At 39.8% G+C, this 21355-nt stretch overlaps 3 protein-coding genes across 10 annotated transcripts in view; 2 read left to right on the top strand and 1 right to left on the bottom strand.

The window, feature by feature from the left end:
- The window catches only part of YBX3 (Y-box binding protein 3), a 23543-nt gene extending 15003 nt beyond the window's left edge, over window positions 1-8540 (top strand). The window contains exons 6-9 of the mRNA XM_072347228.1: window positions 1766-1860; window positions 6720-6891; window positions 7464-7564; window positions 8236-8540. Coding sequence (XP_072203329.1) covers window positions 1766-1860; window positions 6720-6891; window positions 7464-7529 — 333 coding nt within the window. The 3' untranslated portion in view covers window positions 7530-7564; window positions 8236-8540. The remainder of the gene's footprint in view (window positions 1-1765; window positions 1861-6719; window positions 6892-7463; window positions 7565-8235) is intronic.
- On the bottom strand, window positions 7585-16994 carry SYCE3 (synaptonemal complex central element protein 3). 4 transcript variants are annotated; one of them, XM_072347252.1, is made up of 4 exons: window positions 16327-16427; window positions 15069-15177; window positions 13906-14102; window positions 7585-7676 (listed from the first exon to the last, which is right to left on the bottom strand). In XM_072347252.1, the coding sequence occupies exons 2-3, from the start codon at window positions 15175-15177 to the stop codon at window positions 13933-13935; spliced, it is 279 nt and encodes a 92-aa protein (XP_072203353.1). In that variant the 5' UTR covers window positions 16327-16427; the 3' UTR covers window positions 7585-7676; window positions 13906-13932. The 4 variants fall into 4 exon arrangements, with proteins under 4 accessions (XP_072203353.1, XP_072203363.1, XP_072203371.1 ...); XM_072347262.1 differs by lacking the exon at window positions 7585-7676 and having other exon boundaries at window positions 13194-14102; window positions 16370-16433; XM_072347270.1 differs by lacking the exons at window positions 7585-7676; window positions 16327-16427 and adding an exon at window positions 16938-16994 and having other exon boundaries at window positions 13572-14102.
- The window catches only part of STYK1 (serine/threonine/tyrosine kinase 1), a 24979-nt gene continuing 20186 nt past the window's right edge, over window positions 16563-21355 (top strand). For 3 of the 5 annotated variants that reach the window (XR_011905110.1, XM_072347184.1, XM_072347210.1), the window contains exon 1: window positions 16919-17057. The gene's annotated coding sequence lies outside the window, so the exon portion shown is untranslated. Of the gene's footprint in view, window positions 16873-16918; window positions 17058-21355 lie in introns of those variants that run through there. The other 2 variants (XM_072347192.1, XM_072347201.1) reach the window with 2 other exon arrangements.

Raw genomic sequence — 21355 nt, 5'->3', positions numbered from 1 at the left:
TTCTGGCAGCATAGCAGCTTTATTCAGGAAGTGTGCTTCACTTCAAACTGGCAGAACTGAGTAATTGTTAGCTATATGAATGTGCTAATTGAATTCTTGTGATACTGCAGAGGATGCAGGGAATCACTGATATTTCTAGGCTAGGTAATTCATGTTTTCAACTAGCTGCTTAGAATGAGCCTGCATAAAATACTGACATATCAACATTCTGTTCAAGATGAACAGGGAAATAGCGCCTGCATTGCTTTTCAGTAAAAGCTTTATCAAAGTTTTTGTCACTAAAGGAGCTAGAGACTGTTCTTTATCTGAGATTTCAATGCAGCATTCTGTGGGGAGAAATGTGTTTGGGCTTTGCTATTAAAGATATAAGAATTCAGTGCTATCTTTTAAAGAGCAGTGAATGCAACACTAATTGTCCAGTGCTATAAGAGAGCTTTGGCTGATGAAAAGATGACTTTGCATTCCTCCTTACTGTTGAGATGGATGATGCTTTGTTAACCTCTGGCATGCTGTCTCTTAGACAAGACCTTTTAGGCCTTTGTGTTTTCATATGTCTGGAATTGCAGCACTAGAATTTCAACTGCTTGGTTAGAAATCCTGGAAAAGGGAAATGGTGATTATGCTGAAACTTGCACAGGATCATAGTACAAGGGATACAGTAATACACTTGTTTGATTTTGTTTCTTTTTCTTTCAGATATTGCTTTTTCTTTGGTCTCCCATGTCTGTGCTTTCCTAGACTGAATAGCCACATCTTTCTGTTACTGGCACACACACTTCACTATGTGAGGCAGACATTGACCACTCCTCACAGGTTTAACTGTCAAGCTACATAGAACAAAGCATTTCAATATAAACAAGACAGAGCAGTATTGCAAAGTGGATATAAATTCTATAATGCTCAGAAATGTTTTGTTTTTTGTTTGTTTTTTTTTTTTTCCAAACAATTTTTAAGTGGGCTACAGAAGGCATCAGGAATAAATAGCTTCTGTTATGTGCTGATTCAGATGCAGAAAACATTCTCTTTCCAGATCTCTTGTTGAATCCTTTATTTTGGAGTATTTTGGAGCAACGAATAATAAAATTAGAACTGTAAGTCATGATGACCTCATGTGCCAGTAGTCTTACCTTTTGAGGAGAAAAGAATGCTGTAATACAACCTTATCCATTTTCAGCTAAAGGGGAAATCTCTCAGGCTGATACCAAGTGGATATATGAGCTGAGTATTTGACATAGTTTAGTATTTTTCTGTCTTGAACATGGTGTTTTTTTCTCTTGGGGAAAGAGGATCTTGCTTAATGAAGTCAGAGTAGGTCCCTAGCAGTGCTCAGCATGGTAACTTTCAGTTAGTCTTCCAAATACAGAAGTGTCTGGGTCAATAGCTGCCTTTCCCTAACATAGTTACCTTTTTGCAGTTCAATGTCATGTCTTGAAACCTACTTTGTATGCATTGGAGAGTTCTGTCAGGTTCTTTACCTTTCCCTTGGGACAGGGAGGGGACACTAACTGTTGGCATTGTCCCTCACTATTAGGAACATGAGCAGCGCAGCTAGCTCTTGTTCTGCTCTTGATCTTTTTCTTTGCTGAAATAAAGACTTTATCTGCTGTCTTTTGGCTTAGTATCTTGGGGTTTCTGTACAGACTTGCTGTTGTCTAAGCTGATATTGAAGTCACTGGGCTATACAGTCAGTATGCTGCCTGTGAAGTAAGGTAACACTTCATCTGTGTCCCTGATTTTTATTTTGTCTGTTTTATCTCGGTTTTAGGGTGTTGAGGGAGAAATCAAGGATGGGGTTACAGAAGGAGGACAAATTCATCAGCAAGTCCAAAGGAATCCTACTTATCGTCCCCGCTATCGCAGGTTTGTGCTGTTTTCTTTGCTCATTATTGCAAATAAATATAGTCTATGAAAGCTTAAAGAGTGAGAATCTGAATTCCCAGGCATTCAAGTACACGTAAGTGGTGGAGAGAATGAGAACTGCTGAAACTACCAGGAAGAAGCTGTAACTTTTAAGAGTAAGGAAATAGTTGTAGAAGTTGTAGTTTGATCTAATTGTATGTTACTCAGATCCAGGAACAGGTCAAGAAAGGGCAAAGTTATTTGTGTCCTGTACCAACTCATTTCTATGTGTTTCTCAGTTATGAGAAGTTCCACGTCTTCCCAGCTTAAATTCTTATACTACTTCAGGTGAATAACAAATCTAGGTCCTGCTTGACATGGGGCAGGTTGATCCAGTGTCTGCAGGGGCAAGATGTGCTTTGTAAAGCTTCCTGTAGACTGCAGCCAGTAGTCTAGCACTATGTTGCAGACTAGTAGCTTGTGTGCCCAGGACCCAGATGATGTATCACTCAAGCTTAGGTCTAAGCACTTGTGCTGCTTGTATGCACAAGAGAGCCTGTTTTTTCAGGAGAAAAATGAAGTCATGTTCTGTCCCCTATAGAGCATCAGGTATGTGGTAGGATTTCAGTTACATTGTAGTATGCTGTGCTAGAAAGTACTCCTATTGAGTGAGCAAAGGCTATTAGGCTTGGAGGTAGGTGGGGGAGGGGAGGGAAGATATTTAAAATCATAGAATAGTTTGGGTTGGAAGGCACCTTTTAAAGGTTGTCTAGTTCTAACATCCCTGACAAGGGCACTTCCTATTAGGTGAGGTTACTCAAGATGCCATCTGGTGTTCTTGAGCATGTTCAGGGATTGGGCTTTCACAGCCTTTTTTTAGACAACCTGTTCCAGTGCCTCACCACCCACAGTGTAAAGAGCTTTACCTAGATGTAATCTGTATCTACTGTCTTTGATTTAAAACCATTATTCTTTTTCCTATCACTACATGCCCTAGTAAAAAGTCTGTCCTCAGCTTTCCTGTAAACTACCCTTTAGATACAGGAAGTTTAATATCAGGACTCTCTGGAGCCTTTTCTTCTCCAGGCTAGACAGCTCCTGCTCTCTCAGCTCCAGCCCTTCTTCACGGGAGAGGTGCTCTGGCCCTTTGGTAATATTCATGGCCCACATCTGAACTTGCTCCAGAGTATCCATGACAGTATGCTCAGGTCCCAGAGAGGAGCACAGTACTCCAGGGGAGTCTTGCAAGAGCAGAGTAGGAAAATCACCTCCCTTGACTTGATGGCTATGCTTCTTTTGATTTAGCCCAGGATATAGTTAGCCTTCTAGGCTGTAAACATACTGCCAGCATATGTTCGTATCTTCATTCACTAACACTCCCTAAGTCTTTGGCAGTTCTGCCGTCAGTCTACTTATCTAGTTGGTATTCATGTTTGGGATTACCCCAACCCCCGTGTAAGACTTTGTACATGGCTTTGTTGAATTTCATAAGGTTCACACCTCAAAATCTGTTAGGGTTCCTCTGGAAGGAATTTTTTCCCACTAGTGATAGCTATAACACTTACCTTAGTGTCATCTGCCAACTTACTGAGGGTGTACTCAATTCTTTGTCCATGCTGCTGACAGAGATGTGAATAGTGCCAGTCCTGATATCAGACACTGAAGAATGCCCTTGTCACTGATCTCGACCTTGACATCAAGTTACTGACTGCAACTGTCTGAGTGTGACCATGCAATTTCTTATCCACTGAGTGATGCATTTGTCACGTCCATGTCTCTGATTTGGGGAAGGCAGGCTAAGGGAGTTGGGCTTCATTGCTTCTGGAGAGAAGGCTCAGGAGAGACCTCATTGCAGCCTTCCAGTGTTTGAAGGGACACTAAACAGGAGGGAAACTGACTTCTTACATTGGCAGATAGTGATAGGACAAGGTGAAATGGTTTTAAATCAAAGGAGAGGAGATTTATATGTCATGGGGAAGTCTTTTTACAGAGAGGGTGGTGAGATACTGGAACAAGCTTTTGAGGGAGGTTGTGAGTGTCCCATCCATGGAGGAGAGGTCCTTGTGACCCTTAGGTGCATCTTGTCAGGTCTTGTGGGTTTGTGCAACTTCAGGTTCCTTAGATGGTCTCAAACTTGATCTCTCCCTACAGTGGGTAGTTCTTAATTCTTCCAGTCTCTTTGTTTTCTATGAGTTGGGCAGTGTGGCTAGAGCATTTTCCAGTTAAGATTAAAGGGGGTGAGGAAGGTGGAGTTATGGAGTACCTCAGCCTTATCCATATTCTGGGTAACAAGATCTCCTATTTTCTTACAAAGAGAGACCATGTTTTCCCTAGTTTCCTTTTATCACTGACATACTTAAAAGCCTTTTGTTATTGTTATTGCTCTTGATGTCCCTCAGATTCAGTTCTTCTAGGGCTATCGCTTTTCTAATCAGATTCCTGGCTGCGCAGACAATGATTTGCTCCTTCCAGGCTGGTTCCGTCCTTGTTTCCAGTCCCCATATGCTTCCTTTTTGTGTTTGGGTTTGTCTGTGAGCTTCTTGTTCGTCCATGCAGGTCTCTTTGTGTTTTGTCCATCTCTTTAGTTGCCTTGCTCTTGAGTTTATTGAAGGTGATTATTGAATATTAAATTACTTTCCTGGACCTCTCTTCTTTCCAAGGCTTTATGCCCTATTTCTCAGACAGGTTCCTGGGATCTGTTTTCCTGAATGGTAGTGAGTTTGCTGTGTGCCTTCCTATTTGTCATAATCACCTCAAAGTCTACCATTTTGTTGTTGCTACAGCCAATCATAGAATCATCAGGGTTGGAAAAGACTTTAAGATCATCCAGTCCAACCATCCATGTCTCAAAAATATTTCCCACTAAACCATGTCCCTCAGTACAACTTCTAAACATTTCTTGAACACTCCCACCTCTGTGGGCAGCCTGCTACAGCACCTGACCACTCCCTTGGAGTGGTCAGAAGAGAACACATACAAGAGGTCACATAGAACACTGTTGCAGTATTACTAAATGGTGAACTGTATCTAGTTCAGGAAGTCTCCAGAGTGGGAAACAACTGGACATCAGGAGGCTATGTAGGGGAAATAAGCTTTTTTATCTTTATTCTTCCCTAGGGATTCCTGGTACTGAGCTAAAGGGGTTCTTGAAGATTCAGCAGGACTACTTAAAATATATATATATATATATATATATAAAGAATTATTTGGATTTTACATGAGCACAAATACTTTCCAATGGGATAAGCAGTATATAATGTGAGCAGTGTAACTTGCTGAGTCACCTATGTTAGTCATACCTTAAATTGGTTAGTATAGGATTCTTTTTTTTTTCCTGTTCCTAATTGTCTATTATTAATTCTGACATGACCACTCCAGTTTCAGCCCTCCATGCTTAGGGAGTGATCCCATAGTTGAGTAATTCAATGTAGTTAAAAATATCAGTGTATGGAATACCTACCCTTTAACTATTACATATTTTGAGGTCTTGCACACTTCTTTTTAATTTCGTGTAAGTAAAAAAGTAAATAAGTCACAAGAAGTCAGATTGTTTCCTCTTGAAGGGTGAGTGACAAATGTAATGCCTTATGGAGACTGTTAAGGAGAAGAATTGTATTAGTCTGCCATATGATGTGCCTTACTTGGTCCTTCTCATCTGGTTATCTTATTTTTAATATAGCTTATGGAGGTCAGGTTCCAGTTTTGACTTGGATTTGATAATTCTAGTTCTTTGTTGCATATTTACTCAGGAACAAAAAGGAAGGAGCAAAATAATAATGCAAAAGCAAGAAGTGGCTGAACTTCATAGGAATAGTGAGGTGGTCCTTAATTGCAGTGACAACATATTCCATGTTAACATGCAGTTAAACATAATGCTCTTGTGCATGCTGAGTCTACAACTATAAGCCTTCCTTTTCCACTCTGAGGTTTTCTAGCACTTAACATAGTCATTCTCAACACAAACATTATCTGGGGCTGCAGGAATGTGGATAATACTGACACTGTGTAGTAATCTGACATGTATAAACTATTACTGAAAGTCCTCATTAGTGTTGGGCTACCTCCTGTAGAGGTAGCTTAACATATGCATTCCAATGTGAGTGAATTATGTTTCTGTTTAGGTTAACAGTGCATGTAAGCGCAAGCAATGCATAAATCTAGTGATACTAATGTTTCTCTTCTTTTTCTTGGGAAGTCTGAATTGGCTTTTGGAACTGGGTAACTGTGGATTAATTAAGCCACCTAATGAGAACAAGATAGGCAGTGACTTCTAGCTGTATTTGGACACTGCTGTAAACAGTGAAGTTCACATACATGAAGTAATCAATGTTCCTGAAGTACCCAAAAGACTATTTTATTTCCATTGTGAGTGATCTTCAGCTCTCCTTGAAATGTGTACTTTGTGGTCAAGAGAGACAACGCTGTATTGGTTTCTTATGAACCATTTCTGGATATTCCTTATGAAGTGTAACAGGGATTCCCACGAACTGTGGCCTTCAGTTATAATGCTGGGCTGGTGTGTAACCAGTGCAAGCCTAATTGGCAAGATTGGCTTAAATGGTCACTGGTGGTGGTTGCTTTAATTCTCCTAGCCAACAGTTTGGATGGTTTACCTACCTTTTATTGCAGAACAGGCAGCAGAACATGCTGTTGTAGTTCCAGCAGTGAGAGACACTCAGGCTGCATGCCTATCTCAATGAAATAGGACTTTCCCTTGAGCTGCCTAACAGTGGAACTCCAAAGGAACTGTTTGCTTACATTCTAAACCATAAAAGATGGTAGCTGGCTAATGAGGTTTTTGCTGGGCTGAAATTAAGCTAGTTTAACAGACTTAGGCTACTTTTGTACTTATATGTACTTCCCTGCCCTGCCTCTTCAAGGGGGCCCCTGCGTCCACGCCCTGCCCCTGTCGCTGGAGAGGCTGAGAACAAAGAGAACCAGCATGAGGCCGGTGCTGTGAGTCAGCAGCCGATTCGCCGTGGGTATAGGCGCCCATACAACTACCGGCGTCGGCCTCGTCCACCCAATACACCAGCTCAGGATGGGAAAGAGGTAAGCGTGCTCTTGGCTGTGTGACAGAGGCCGAGTTTTGATGGCATGAGTGTTAAGAGGTTTGGTTAGGGGGATTTGAGAAGTCTGTTGTCAGTATGTTACAGGAAACCAATGGCAAGTTGATAGTAAAGGTAGCTGGCTTAACTGCCTGTTTCTTATGAATTTGTTTGAGCAGCTTACCTCAAATGAAACTAGGAGTGGGATAGGAATTGCTTCTAGATAGTTTTTACTTGGAGTCGGACAGTAATAAAGACTTCTGAAGTAGGAAGAAACACTTTATTTTCCAGCTCAAACTATTTTCCTGATACTACCCCTCTCCAGGACAAGAGATGGATTTGAATCAATTTGAACTGTACAAACTAGATTTAGGTTAACTGTTAATAATTAGACTTTACCCTGGTGAGAAGAAGACTTTATTGTTCTATCCTGTTCACTCAAGGTGGTTCTCTCTGTGTCAGAGCTTACTTTAAAAAAAAAAAAAAAAAAAATTAAAAAAAAAAAATGCTATTGGACGGAGAAGGGACTTAACTCAGTCTTTACCTATAACAAAAGTTTTTGTCTTTGTGTCTCAGACAAAAGTGACTGAAACACCTGCTGAAAATCCTGCTCCGGTGACTGAGCAGAGTGGTGCTGAGTAACGTCAGGTTCTGCAGGCACCTCTACTATCTCTCAGGTAAGTAGTATAGCTAGTATCTTTTCTGAACAAAATGGGATTTCCAGGGCTCCTGGGATGTGGCCACATCCATGTGTTTCAGGCTGGATACTTGGTGGTAACTTCTGATGGCCTTTTATAGGTGAGTTAAGGAACACCTTTATCTGCCTCTGCCTGTATCTGTCACAAAGTTTGCTTTATCGGTATAGTTAACTCAACTCTTTGAAAGGGTTGGTAACAGCAGGTCAAGGGGAAATGGTTTTAAGCTGAAGGAGGGAAGATTTTAGGTTGGATGTCAGGGGGAAGCTCTTTACTGTGAGAGTGGTGAACACTCTGGAGGTGTTCAAGGCCAGGTTGGATGATGCCCTGGGCTGCCTGGTCTAGTATTAAATGTGGAGGTTGGTGGCCCTGCCTGTGGTGGGGGCAAGGGGGATCCTTGAGGTCCCTTCCAACTCAGGCCATTCTGTGATTCTGTATATGTACACTTGGTTAAAGCTCCAACTCATCAACAGATGCTATTAGGAAGTATTAGGAAGATGTGATACTCAAATTATATTAAGATATGCTGGTCATGCTTATCTTGTCATTAATAAGTATAATATAATAAGTATAATATTCTCTACACTAGGAAAGTGAAACTTTAAACTTTTTTTTTTAATTTCTTTTTTTGTTGTTTGTTTTTTTTTTAACAGGTGTCCTAAAACATAACTCAGAAATAACACCAAAGAAACATTCAAGCAATAAGTAAGCAACAGTGATGAAAGCAAAGATTCAAAACATCAGAACTAAAAGCAGGAGGAAAAAAACAAACAAACAAAACCAGCAGATGAGATCCAGGGAACGCCTGCAAGATGGATGCATAAAGAGTGAGATTTGGAAAGAGCAACCTCCCCAGTTCCAAGAGCAACTGTGGGTTTTTTCTTGTTTAGAATTTCAATGTTTCACTAGTATTGAATTTTTCAGTTTTTCTTTTGGTGTCAAACTGAAAAGGGGAAAATACCCACTGAAAGAACTGAAATAGAAATCAAATGCTTTTCTTTATTGGATGCTGGTGCTAGACCTCCCAGGTGTGTTGAGTATTTTTTTTTTTTTTTTTCTGTGCCAGTCCTGTTCACTTCAGGACATGGGGAGGAGAAATTTCAGCTTTCCTTGGTAAGGTCTATTTGAAACCGTGCAGCATGGGTGACGTTCCTTGCAAATTAAAGTGATTTCAACTACCAAAACCAACCCACTGAAGTGTTTGTGTTTACCTTTTAAAATCTTTAACTTTAATCTTGCTGCTTCAGCATTGACATGTGAAAATGAGATGCATCTCTTAATGTGCAGTGATATGTCTTGTCTAAAACACTGCTGGACAATACATGTGCAAGGATTTGACTGGGTTAGTCATGGCTACTGTGGAAACAAAAACAGCTTCTGCACAGTAATTAGACAACAGAGCTATAACCTACACTACTGTTACAACACACTACCCTCTCTGCTTTTCGACTCGGGTTTTTTTTCCCTCTTACTATACTGCAGCAGTTGTTTGTAACATCTAGAGTGCATTGGTGGGATATTTTTTTTCCCTTTAGGTTTGCAAGGCTTTTGTTATCAAAGCAGTAGAATCCAAGCCTGCAGGTTCCTCTCTGCTCAGAAAGACTTAGATTGCTACTTTATTCTAGCAAATAAAGTTCCAAATAATGGCAGTATATTTCATTAGCCTCCTCAGTTTTCCTTACCTGAAAACAATGAAATCTTTCCACCTGCACCATTTTGTGCTAATAACCAAGGAGTGATACTAATGTGTATGGGGTTTTTTAGTGTTCTTCCTCAAACCTGGGCTGTTTTGCAAGTGTTATCACACTACTGCCAGCTGCCGAGTATGGGTGTGTTCCTTCAGCTATCTTGTTGCATGCTTCATTCTCTGGTCCAAGTATTTCTCATGTTCTTGTTTTACAGTTGATGTTATCCTGGCCTTGAATAATGTATTTGTTTCCTTAAAACACCTAATTCTGTTCCTAGCAATACAACACTTACCCAGCTCCTAGTAAATTGTGCTTTAGGTAAATCTCCTTTGCTATGGAGCAACACCATATATATTTAAAACTAAACAAATGTAGAGAGATTCCTGGCAGGTAATTTCTATCATTGTCCCCTCTAGTTTCTCTGCTCTAATAATTAAAAAACAGATGAGATTCTCTGGGGTCTTACATTCCCATGTAACTTCTCAGGAAATAGGGGGTGGGGAAAGGAAGGGAGTCGCAGGTTGTGAATAATAAGGGTTGGAAGCAAGTTGCTTTGGAGCCTTGCTTCCTTTCTCTTTGCCTGGCGTGAGGGAGTGACAAGGGAAAGCATAATGCATGGATTACCCTGCCCCTAGCACAAGCACTATGTGTTTCTTAGCTTGCTTTTGTAATCAGTGAGTTAAGAACTTTGTATAAACAGTACAGTGAAAACTACAGATGTGGTTCAGGAATAAGAGTGCTTTTGCTTCCCTTAGGCACATGTAACAATGCATCCATTCACTGTAAAGCAAGCTTATGTTGCAGTACTGGTCACTTCCATTACTACTTTCATAAGCGCTAGGTAAGGACTATCATGAGATGTTCTGTGCTGAAACTGCTGTGCTACAGACTAGGGAAGAGATGGGGGAACAGTGATCCTCATGGATTTTTCTCTAGGAGAAGAAGAATATGGCTGTTCTGACAAATGGAAGACTTGTGGAAAACACACATACCTCTCAAGTATCCTTAAGCAGGACTAAATAAATCCATTTCAGGCATGTGGGTGCAAGGCTGTCTTTGTTCATTGTAATCTTAACAGATGTGATATACTCTTAAATTCTGTAGCAATGCTTTGATATTTACTATACACAGAGGCATTACTTTCATTATGTTGGCACATGATGTCAGAAACAGGTGTTGGTGGTATGGCAGTAGAGACTGAGCCTTCCTGCCAATATTCTGTTACATTTTGTTGCTGTGTGACACCTGGAGAGGCAGTTGGACAAAATGGTATCTAACATGGGAGGTGCTTATGAAGCAAAGGTGTGTCACTAGTGTCTTCTTGTGGGGGGAAAAAATGGCACCTGCTGACATTAACTGATGCTCCCTTATGGAGACCAAACAGTGAGTGTTAGGACAGCTGTGTATTTCAGCAGTGGCAACAGCAACATAAAAGACAAGCACGTTCTGGATAGTTATGCACAGCATGTATAGAGTTGCAATCAGCTCAAAATTTTGATCATATCTCTTTACTTGACCTTCACCAGACCTACCTTAACATAGAAAAATATCCTTCACCTTACAATTATGTCCTATTCATGTCATTATTTTTTGGCAGTACATACATAAAGGATGAAGCATAGGAAGTATAAAATAAGATCAAAAGCCTCTAATGAGCACCTTGAGAATTGTGACCACTTCCATTGAACCAGACGCTGATGCTTTACTTTCATAAAAACAAGGTCGAATGTCCTACTACTTTTTTGTTCTCCTTTATAATATTTTAATAAGTAAACATATAAGTGAATATATAAATAAGTTATGTGTTATATATATATACAAAATATATAATTGGGCCATATTTTTTATATGATGCCTAAGACAATTTCTCTTCACTCAAAGGGGCCCAAGTAGGCCAAAAGGCTGGCCACCCAGAGTGTAATCATTTTACAGTATATCATTTATTGTTGTAAAGCTTGCTGTAAGGGCTGAAAAACACAGTCCTATGTACATGTGTATTTAAAGCAAGGACTTATGCTTCAGGCTCCCTGGAAGAATGCTAGAATGAAATGCATGATCTGGATATTAAGAGTTGTAGTGACAAGTAAATACAAGTAAATTTGGTTTCTCTGTTCAGGAAGACTATTTGCAAATCTCAAGTTTAAGTCTTAGATGTTGTCTAGCCTGTGAAACCAGCTGGCCTTCAGCATCACTGTAAAGTTGTAGCAAGAAAGTATCTGTTCTGAGACTCGTACATAGTTGGGGAAAAGCAGTTGTACCAGCCAAAGGGTAGTGAGAACTGCAAAGCACCAATACTGAAGCAAATATTCTAGGTAGAGCTCTAGGCTACGTTTCAACACGGAGTGAGATGCCTAAGTAAGTGAAATGCAGAGGCCCCACAGCCCCTTCTCAGTTCTGCTCTGTGTTGTCATTACAAGCTTTTTGGACAAGACATGGCTTGGTTTGCTGGTTCTTGGATAGTTAACTCTTGGGCATTCAACTCTTGCCTTGAAGACGAGTTAGGTATATAACGATGTTCTGTAAATTTTCTTGTGATGAGCACTGTCTTTATTTATGCAATATGAATTAGCACTAACAAATTCTACTGTCTGTCCAGATCTGTGTTTAAAACAACTACCAACAAAGTTCAGCTGATTTGTATCTTGCTTATGAAATGTTACTATCAGAAGCTCAGGAAAGAATAGCCAAGGAAAAAAAAAATTCCTTACTGCTATATTTGGGCACACAGATTGGCAGTCCACCAGTTCCAACTTCTCTTGCTCTTGTGGCTGTTGCGCAGAAGCGTGCTTTTCTGTGAAATACAGTACAGGAAGCACCTGTGTATAACTGCTGTACAGGCTGAAATCACATAAGTGGAGTTCACTGCAAGTGAGCATAAAGCTTAACTGTTACTGACACTTTTCATTACAAAAATATTCCATGATGGATGATACAGATGTCTGCCCAGTGATCTTGATTACTGTTTAAGTTATGTGAACACTAGATGAAGATGTTGATCCAGCACCTTTTTATTTTTGAAAATTAAATTTGTAATAAAAATTGTCCCTGTGATAGGACATCAGTGTTTTTCAGTATGGTTTCTGTTGCAGGTCTAAGGTATCTAACTGGGCTGAAATGTGGAAGATGGTGAGATGCATGAAACAAATCCCTTCAAGTTCATTATCAATAAATCTCAAAAGAAAAAAAGTTAGTGAAAGACAAGTGTAATAATCTTGTCCCTGTTCTGGTGCATCTCCCCTGTGGTTATCGTTATGCAGCTGGAAAGAAAAGTTTAGAGAGGAAAATGTAGTTAAATCTACTAAAGTAGCCAGATCCTCCAAGCAAAATACAGTCCTAGCATGCAGTGTTTTGTTCTCTTTCCAACTTCTGTCCCTACCACTCATCATAGCTGGGTGTTTGTTGGGCACATGATTACTAGGGTAAGAATGTCCATGAGTAAGAAAAAGGATGACGAAAAGGTTACACCACACAATGATTAGATTGAGGAAATCTCCACATGAGCAATTAAAAGACTTGTGACACTTCAAATAAATAAATAAATAAATAAATAAAAGTTCTTAATGCAGATTTAAAGAAGGGGGATGATGCAGTCAAGGTACTAAAGTGAAAGCAGGCCACGAAGGTCCTCCAAGGAGTGATGAAATTGCAAGATTCCTCAAGTTCTGCTATTTTGCCCTACCCTGGCTGGAACGAAGAGCCAGGAACTACTGCAACAGAAGTCAAGAATATAGATTTCCACCTGCCTCTAGAAACACTAGGTATAATTGGGGGGAGGGAGGGCAAGTTGACATTTCTTTAGGGTGCTATTACTTGCTATGTTGCTGCTCACTAGAAATCAGCCTGATGAATAATGGAAACTCACATGGCTTTCCAGCTTAGATAAAATATTTATGAATTAACTGCAAGCCACAAGGTGGTGCTTTTAGTCTGCATCTTGACTACAAAAGATTTTCTTTCTATTCTTTTTTAATAATATACAGCAGGAACATAGAGAGAAAGGCTTGTTTCATAATAAGATTCATTTGGTTTCAGCAGCAGTCCCACAGACCAAAGTGTAGTTAATAACTGTGAACATTTTTTTCTTAAATGAGACGTTACCTTCAGGAAATAAAATGAAAGAAATTACAGGTGAGCTAGCTAATAAAAAAGTTCTGTCAATGAACACCTAGTAGGTGATCTCACATCAAGCTAATATGATGAGTCTGTGAATCTAGAATTGTTAATTTGGTTTAAAAAAATAGTAATAATAAAATATAATTATTTAGTTTTCCTTGACAGGCACGTTAGTGTAGTTGTGTACTGCACAGCCTCCCCTTCTCGCCCACTCAGTTTGTTTAGGGATCAAAGAATTGCACATACACATATTGACTATGAAGTGAGTGTGATCTTCCAGGAAAAATAACCCATGTATAGCACCTAAGTTCTGTATGCATGTACACTACAACGTGAGCACAATAAAAAATAGAAACATAGTTACCTTTTATCTTCAACAACATTAATATATCATAAAAATATTTCCACAAATGTAAACGCATACATAGTTCTTAGTAAGATGAACAGCAATTCGTTTTCCATGGTGTTTGTGAAACCTCCATGCCTGGAAAACAAAAAAACTGGAGACTTTCCAAAGGATACAGTTCTGACAGCATGACTAAATTCAACTCATTCCTTTTTTTGCTCTTCACCTTTAGATTCTCTTAGCACTTCCTGCCATTTTTTCTCCATTTCTTCCCTGCAGTTCAGGAAGGCATCTTCCAAACGCCTCATGGAATTGGTCAGGTCAGGGTTAGTACGCATTACTACCATGTCATATGCCATCCATGTTGCCTGCACTATAAACACAAGAGATACCACCAAGCCAGGAATTTTGGCTAAAAACACAGGGGGTGATTGAAAAATAAAAATTATATATATATATATATATAATTATATAAACAAATAAATATATAAATATATAAATATATAAATATATAAATATATAAATATATAAATATATAAATATATAAATATATAAATATATAAATATATAAATATATAAACAAAACCAAACATCAATAATTATCAGTTCAGATCTTATGATAGAGAAAGCCTGATGTACAATAGAAGAAGGTGCCCATGGTAATGCTCAAAATCAATAAATGTAACAAATCTGATATTATTTCTTCATAGATGTCTCAAAATACTTCAGTATGGAAGTATACAGATGTATACAGTGCAAAGTATGAAAGGGTGATGGACACTTTTACCTGAAGTTTACAACAAAGTGAGTAATTAAAAAGAAAGGCACAACAGGCTTTTTTTTTTTTTTTACAATAAATGAAGTGAACCAAGAATTCTCTCCAGGTCAGTAACATTCAGGAAGTGGAAAGCAGTAGGGAAGAACTAAGAAGTCCACAGAATGGAGATGAAAAACTATTAAGAACAACGTAACTAATGAGACTGATTCAGGGAAAAAAAAAAAAAAAAAAAAAAAAGTTTCTGATAAAGCAAGGGAAATTATTTTTGTATTTATTTCATATTTTTCCTTCTGTTTTATCATAAACAGACTGTAGTTTTCTCAGCAACATTTGTGAGCTGCCACTAATAGCAAATCATTTAATTATCCATTTCCATCTATCATGTTAGTTGCAAATAGTTTCTGATAGAACTGCTGCAGAAAATAAAGAAGAACATGCAGTCCCCTCCATAGGTAAGGGACTAAGATTAAATTTGCAAAGGAGTCTTCCATTTGACTATTAACTACTTAAATATCAAACAATATTAAACAAACCCATATTGTTCTTAATAAAGACCTTTACCTGTCAGTTTTTCCATTTCCTCCAGAAGTTTTTCTAGGTCCCTGTTCAGATCCTCCACCATCTTTAGCATATTGTCATAGTTTCTCTCTTGAGGTTCTTGTCTGGCCATCTACAAGGAAAGCAAGTGTTTTATAATTTATTTTGCTTTAAGGTGAGTTGATTTTCCCTGTGGAGGGAAAGTAATAGTGTAATAAAATGTATTAATTAAAATATATACAATTCTCAATTTAGATGTGAATTCATTAAGAATCTGGCCTGAAAGTTACAGGTTAACAACTGCCTTTTTGCATACTACTTTTAATCCATTTTGAAATCATTTTCAGTGATTCAGAGGGAATTACACTCAATATGCTCTATTTGTGCCAAGTAACTATTTTAGTATCTGTATCAAAGAGATCATTAGACCATTTTGTCTATTATTCTGCTACAGCCTCTCTCTCAAATATTCTGACACAGACCAGTCACTGTTTTCCAAAGTGAGTTGTAAAATCCCCATTTACATCCAGTATTTCACACATACACACCAGATAACTGCACATACTAAATTCTGTAACCATATACACAGCTAAATTGTAGGAGCAACCTTAGCTTAAAAGTGCGGGAAGCAAAAACAGGTAGACTCAAGCTCAACAGTGAGTTTCTGAACCTTGATATTATCCAAACACGAGACATATAGCCTTGCTTTTATTTCCTTTTCTGAAAACAAGGAGTGGGATGACAGTATGGAAAGAGCTTCACTGTTGTAATTATGCCACACAGTAGGCAACGTTTTTGTTTGTTTTATCTTAAATATATGTAATTGCTCAAATGCTATCAGAGGCTATCCATTTTCAGGTTTTATTGTGCGGAAGTGTGGAAGAAATGTAATGAGTTATAATGGATTTAAAGCTTCATCAGGGTGCTTCTTGTTCAGAGGTCTCACCAGGCGTTTAAGTCTTACTAAGTAACTGTGTGCCGACAAAGTCAGGATGCCAAGGGTCTTAAAAAAGCGGCCACAGTCCCGATTTCCTCAGGACTGTCACCCACCACAGTGATTGCCGGGCTCCGGAGTGCCAGCGCCGCTACGAGGCTGGCCGAAGACCCTTCAGGCAACCGCACTCCGCCGCGATGCCTGGACAGAAGGCAGAGAGCTGGCTCTGGTGATCCCTGCACCTTTACCACCCCATCCCGAGTCCAAAGTGTCCATGAGGAACCTCGGTCCTCGCTCCCCCCTGAGGAGCCTTCACGCTCCGGCCCTCTCCGCCCTGCCAGCCCGTACCGCCTCGCCCTGGGCCCGGCCGCAACCGACACGCCAAACCGACCCCACGGGTTCCGCCCCAACCCTCCGAGCTCGTGTATATAGCGCGGCTCCCTCCTCCTGATCCTAGGAATAGGGACGGGCGGGAGCGGGACACGAGAAAATGTTTTTCCCTTGACGCTTGTGCCTACTCTGCCCTCGAATTCACCTCCTCGGTTAATCTTCTGTTTCACGACAAGAAACACTTCGACAAACAGTTAGGCGGCCGGGGGAAAGGAAGGGGAAAGACACGGGGCTGGAAGTGGCGGTGCAGCCGGACAGGTGTGCCCTGGCGCCGCGACAGGAGGGTGCTTGCCGGTTCTAGCAGTGTCGTGTCCGTCCAGCCTTTCCTCCAGCGCGGTCGCGGCCGGCCCTGGGCTGCGGCAGAGCGGGCACCTCAGCGGGCCCCTGCCGCGGTGCAACCTGGCCATGGCCTCCTGTGAAGGCCTGGCCCTCTGCCTGCTGCGTGGTGCCTCGTCCCCGGCCTGCCACAAAACATAAGTACTACCGGAGGTCGGAGAGCAGAAGGTAATTCCCCCAGTTCCCACAGCCCTACATCGCAACACCCCTCGATGCTGGCGTCCTTTACCCACCCTGCCGCTCCGGGCCAGGGACCCCGACCTGTTGTCGTGAGAGATCTGAAGATAAGAGCCAAGTGATGCCTCAAGCACGAACTCTCGAAGTTGGCTGCATCTGCTTTCTTTCCTACAGAGGTACACCTGCCGTCTTCATAATCTTTGTCTTTATAAACAATTATTGGAGAAGGTGTTTGCAGGGCTAAGCAAATAAGGGAAAGAAATTCTATGATGGCTGAGAAATAAGATGCAAAGTTTGTCCAATTTGTTGATAATAGGCATTAAGTGGTATATAGGAGACTGAGGATCACGGCTCTTTGAATGGGTCACACCCCTGATCGTGTCCTATTCTTTATTCCTATCCAAACCTTACTATCTGTTTCTTCTAGTATCCAAACCTTAAACTACTCTTGTTTTTAAATAATTGAATATATTAGTACTTTAATTATGTGTGAAACTTTTACTCATCTCTTGTTACCATCGCTCATTTCACTGCCAGCTGTGCAAAATAAGTAGCTAGTTTGAATATTGCTCTCCACCCTTATGCAAACATAAACGTAACAAGTTACATAAAAACTGTGGAATTTACCATGAAGTACTGTGTTGCTAAAATTGTGCAGGGTGTTGAAAGTAGGCAAAATCTTTCAAGACAGATGAAAGAAAAGATAATACTTGGCTAAATAAATTCTTGTATCGTGGGTTGCTGGAGGCATTGGAAAGCATTGTGAAAAATACCATTTTATGTTGTTTTGAGCTTTAGTTTCCCTAAGCAGTCCCATTGCCAGCTGAGGCACAGTACTCATTAATGGACCCCTTGTTTAAAAGTGGTACAGTCATTTTGATGTTTTCTGGCACCCCAGCTTCTGAATTCTCTGCCACTAAGCAGTCTCCCAGATGCAGCCACCTGTATATATACGTGTGTTTGTATGTTAGAAAACTTGTGCTTGCTCTGGTGATGTTGCTATTTAATATTGCTCCCTTGCTCTGTGAAAGTCCAGGCAGCAAGTATTTTGCATTCCTACAGTAATTTGTTCATGCATGTAGTTCCAGTAGCTTAGTTATAGCTACCTTGCTAGTACGTAGTACTATATAGACTGAAATCTATTTGCAGTGACATTTGCAGACAGGAAAATGTTCAGTTTCAGCATGTCTGATTTATTTGTCATTCTTATAGACTGTTCTTTAGGACACGCTGATCTGTTAGAAGGTGAATTACTGGTCAAAAATGCATTATTAAATGAAATAGTTATTGAACATATTTTTATGTAACAGTGTTACATAAAACTTTTGTGATATGTACTTCCTAGTTCTAGTAAGGTCTCTGTGGGCAACCTTTTTGGAGGCTCCTCTACTTCTTTTTGGTGAAGTGGTGCAATTTATTCAATACTTACACGGGTGCTTAAGTTAAGTATGTTAAACAGCTTCTAAGTTTTGCCAACAGGAACTGTTGTATTCTCACTTGGAGATGTGAACAACGTGAAAAATGGAGTGGCAAAACCCAGGAACTTAAGAGGAAAGTTTGTATGTTTAACAGAATGAACAAAATGGAAAGATAAAAGGTCAAATTAACTGAAGAATATGCATACATAATGTGCTCAGGAACCCAGTTGCTAAGGTCAATAACACCCAGAAACTACACAAAGCTAATGGAAATACAAGTGATGCATGCTGCACCCACTTTCCAGTCTATCAGTTGCCCTATTGCCCTTGGAGTCCTGGGAAGAACTCCATGGGATAACTGTGGATAAGTACTGGTTTTGGGATGCCAAAGAGCAGATCCTTTCAGAAAAAACTTGCTTTCTGGGCATTTACTTGGAGTTTGCTGATTTTTGTGACTTTTCGGCCACAAGATTAGCTCTGTGGTTTTAACAGTCTCTTCACACAAGAAAAAGACTGAATAGTTTGTGGCTGCATTTCCTGTCAGTCTCTAAAGTGCACTGTAGAGATTACTGAGCAGTTGTGTGTGGTTTGAATGGTTGCTTCATATGCTGTAGATATCTCAGAGATAAAGAGGACACTTGTGTTAACGGAACCGCCAGTCTACCAATGTCAGTGTGCCTTATCATACTTGCATAAGGAAAAATAGTGAGAAGAACACAAACATTTAAACAGGCAGTGTTCTCCTTGTGGATGTGCACAGACAGAATAAATAACCTGCAGCAGATGTTTGCTTTTAACGAGATGAAACGTGACAGTAAATGTATGCTGTCCCTTAACTGAACAGGAGGAAGGGTTTATGGACCAGTGAGGAACACCGGTCTGAGACCTGAACTCTGAACTGTTTAAGTATCTTCTCCAACCAGTCTGACTGGGAGCACGGCAGAAAGATTAACAAAGGAAAGACAAAGCGGTGGGGACTGCTGCATACCTTGAATATTAACCCCTTGCATATCCCACTTTTTTTTTTTTTTTTTTTTTTTCCCCTGCAGATAGGGTCTTTAGAAAACTGAGGAAGAAGGAGTGAAAGGAGGAAGACTATCAGTTACTGTGTTTTTAAACCCTAATCCCTAAATAGGAATCAGGTTCCTCTGAAGAGGCTCCCCCAGCTGCCGTGACAAAAGGAGCCTGTGGAAAGCAACGTATTTCAGTAAATAACACATGTAAAAGAGAAAATGTCATTTTCAGTGTATCCACATATTAAACAGGAATGGGTTAAAGGACAGATCCTGTGCATCTTCATGGAAAAAATAACACTGAGAGTCAACGAAGGTTAGCACCAGCATAAAACGATGACAGAAACCAGAGCCTGAGCTTAAAGTTTGCAGCTGTAACAGTCTTTGTAACTGAAGTAAATGCTCAGTCTGGAACCTGGGTGTCCGTCTTCCTGACTTGCTTGGGCTGCACTGTGTGAAGAAGAATTGTCTTGGGCAGTATATAAAATATATAATGCAGCTAATGTATTTAAATACTTCTTTTGTGTTTTTTAATACTTTTTAAATTGAAGCATAAAAAAGGAGAGCAACAGAAACATAAAACTAGTGGGATATTTGACCTTGGTTTTCTGAAAATAATGCATCAATTTCTGATTTGATGAGAGTGGCGGCAATATTTAGTGAGCTCTCAAGGTGCTTGTCAGAGATTTTTGATCTAATTGTGCCCTTCCTGTGCTTCAGCCCTGAAAACCATTGTTCACAAATGTATGTACTGCCAAAAAAATAATTGCTGACAAAAGTAAGGCATTATTGTAAAGTGAGGGATATTTTTCTCTGGTGAGTTAGATCTTTCTTATAAGATCTGGTGAAGAGACATGACCAATTTTTGTGTGTTGAATATCTGATTACAACTCTATACATTCAGTTCGAAAATTTGCAGGTAATGTACATATGTTGACTGAAAGTAGAGTCACAAATATACCAAAATTTAGATTTATTTTTTTTTTCAATTTAGGAAGTTATTTTCAAATTCCTTTAACAAAATGAAAAGCATGGCTGCTTGTTTTTCACTGTTCACAAGGCCACATTTAACCAGTGTATCAAAATGCATACAGTTATTTGCCATAACCTGAGCTTGCCATAATTCAAGTTTCATTTTGAACTCTGTTAGGGTTTGAAACGTAGCACAGGTAAGCTTATTTCCACCTGGAAGCTGCATGTTGAACTCATTTAAAGGAGCAGTCAAATCCATCAGAAATGCTAAGCCGGTGAGCCATTTTTAATCTCCACATTCTGGCACAAATTTTCCTTCTGATTCCACAAATGATTTGATTTCATTTTGCAAATCTTAAAGTCATTTTAGCGTTTTACCCCAACTCAGCTACTTTTCCTTCAGAAAAGCAAAAGGCATCCCCATGATCAGCATCTGTGCATTGAAGGAACTCCTGGAACTGGTAATGGTTCAATTCCATAGCCATCATGAAACTCACAGCTTTGGTGATGATCTTCATGACTTTATTGCCTTTTTTTGAAGTTTTGTAGGTAAATTTTCTTGATGACCAATGCAGCAGTATTTCATCAAGTGTGAGCTGCTGACAGCAGTTGCATTGCCTCCCAGTAACTTTTCTGAGTCCCCTTTTGTAGCAGTTGTCAGCACGGCACCATCAGTATCTGCACCAGATATGCTGACAAAGATTAAGGAAAAGTGCCTTAATGTAATTCTTACTGCTTCATCCAAATCAAGAGATTCTGTTGTGTCTTTTACTGGCACCAAAGAAATAACTTCTTCAGTGACACTGCATTTGCTATCAGTACCTCTCTTGAAAATGGCAAGTTGAGCCATGTCTTCAGTGCTTCCATGTGTCGCCAAAGCACAAGATCTGATATTATCAGTTTCCTATCTCTTCAATTTGCCTGGCTATAATCCAGCGAGAAAAATCTGCTTTTTTTTTTATAGAGATATGTTCTATCTGCCATGCATTTTGTACGGTGCTTAATAAACTCATCATCAGTAAATGCTTTTATTTTTTTGATTTTTTTACTTTTTTTTTTTCATTCAGGTTT

The sequence above is a fragment of the Excalfactoria chinensis genome, chromosome 1 (genome assembly GCF_039878825.1).
Source record: "Excalfactoria chinensis isolate bCotChi1 chromosome 1, bCotChi1.hap2, whole genome shotgun sequence".
NCBI lineage: Eukaryota > Metazoa > Chordata > Aves > Galliformes > Phasianidae > Excalfactoria > Excalfactoria chinensis.
This window is presented reverse-complemented; position numbering and strand designations above follow the sequence as displayed.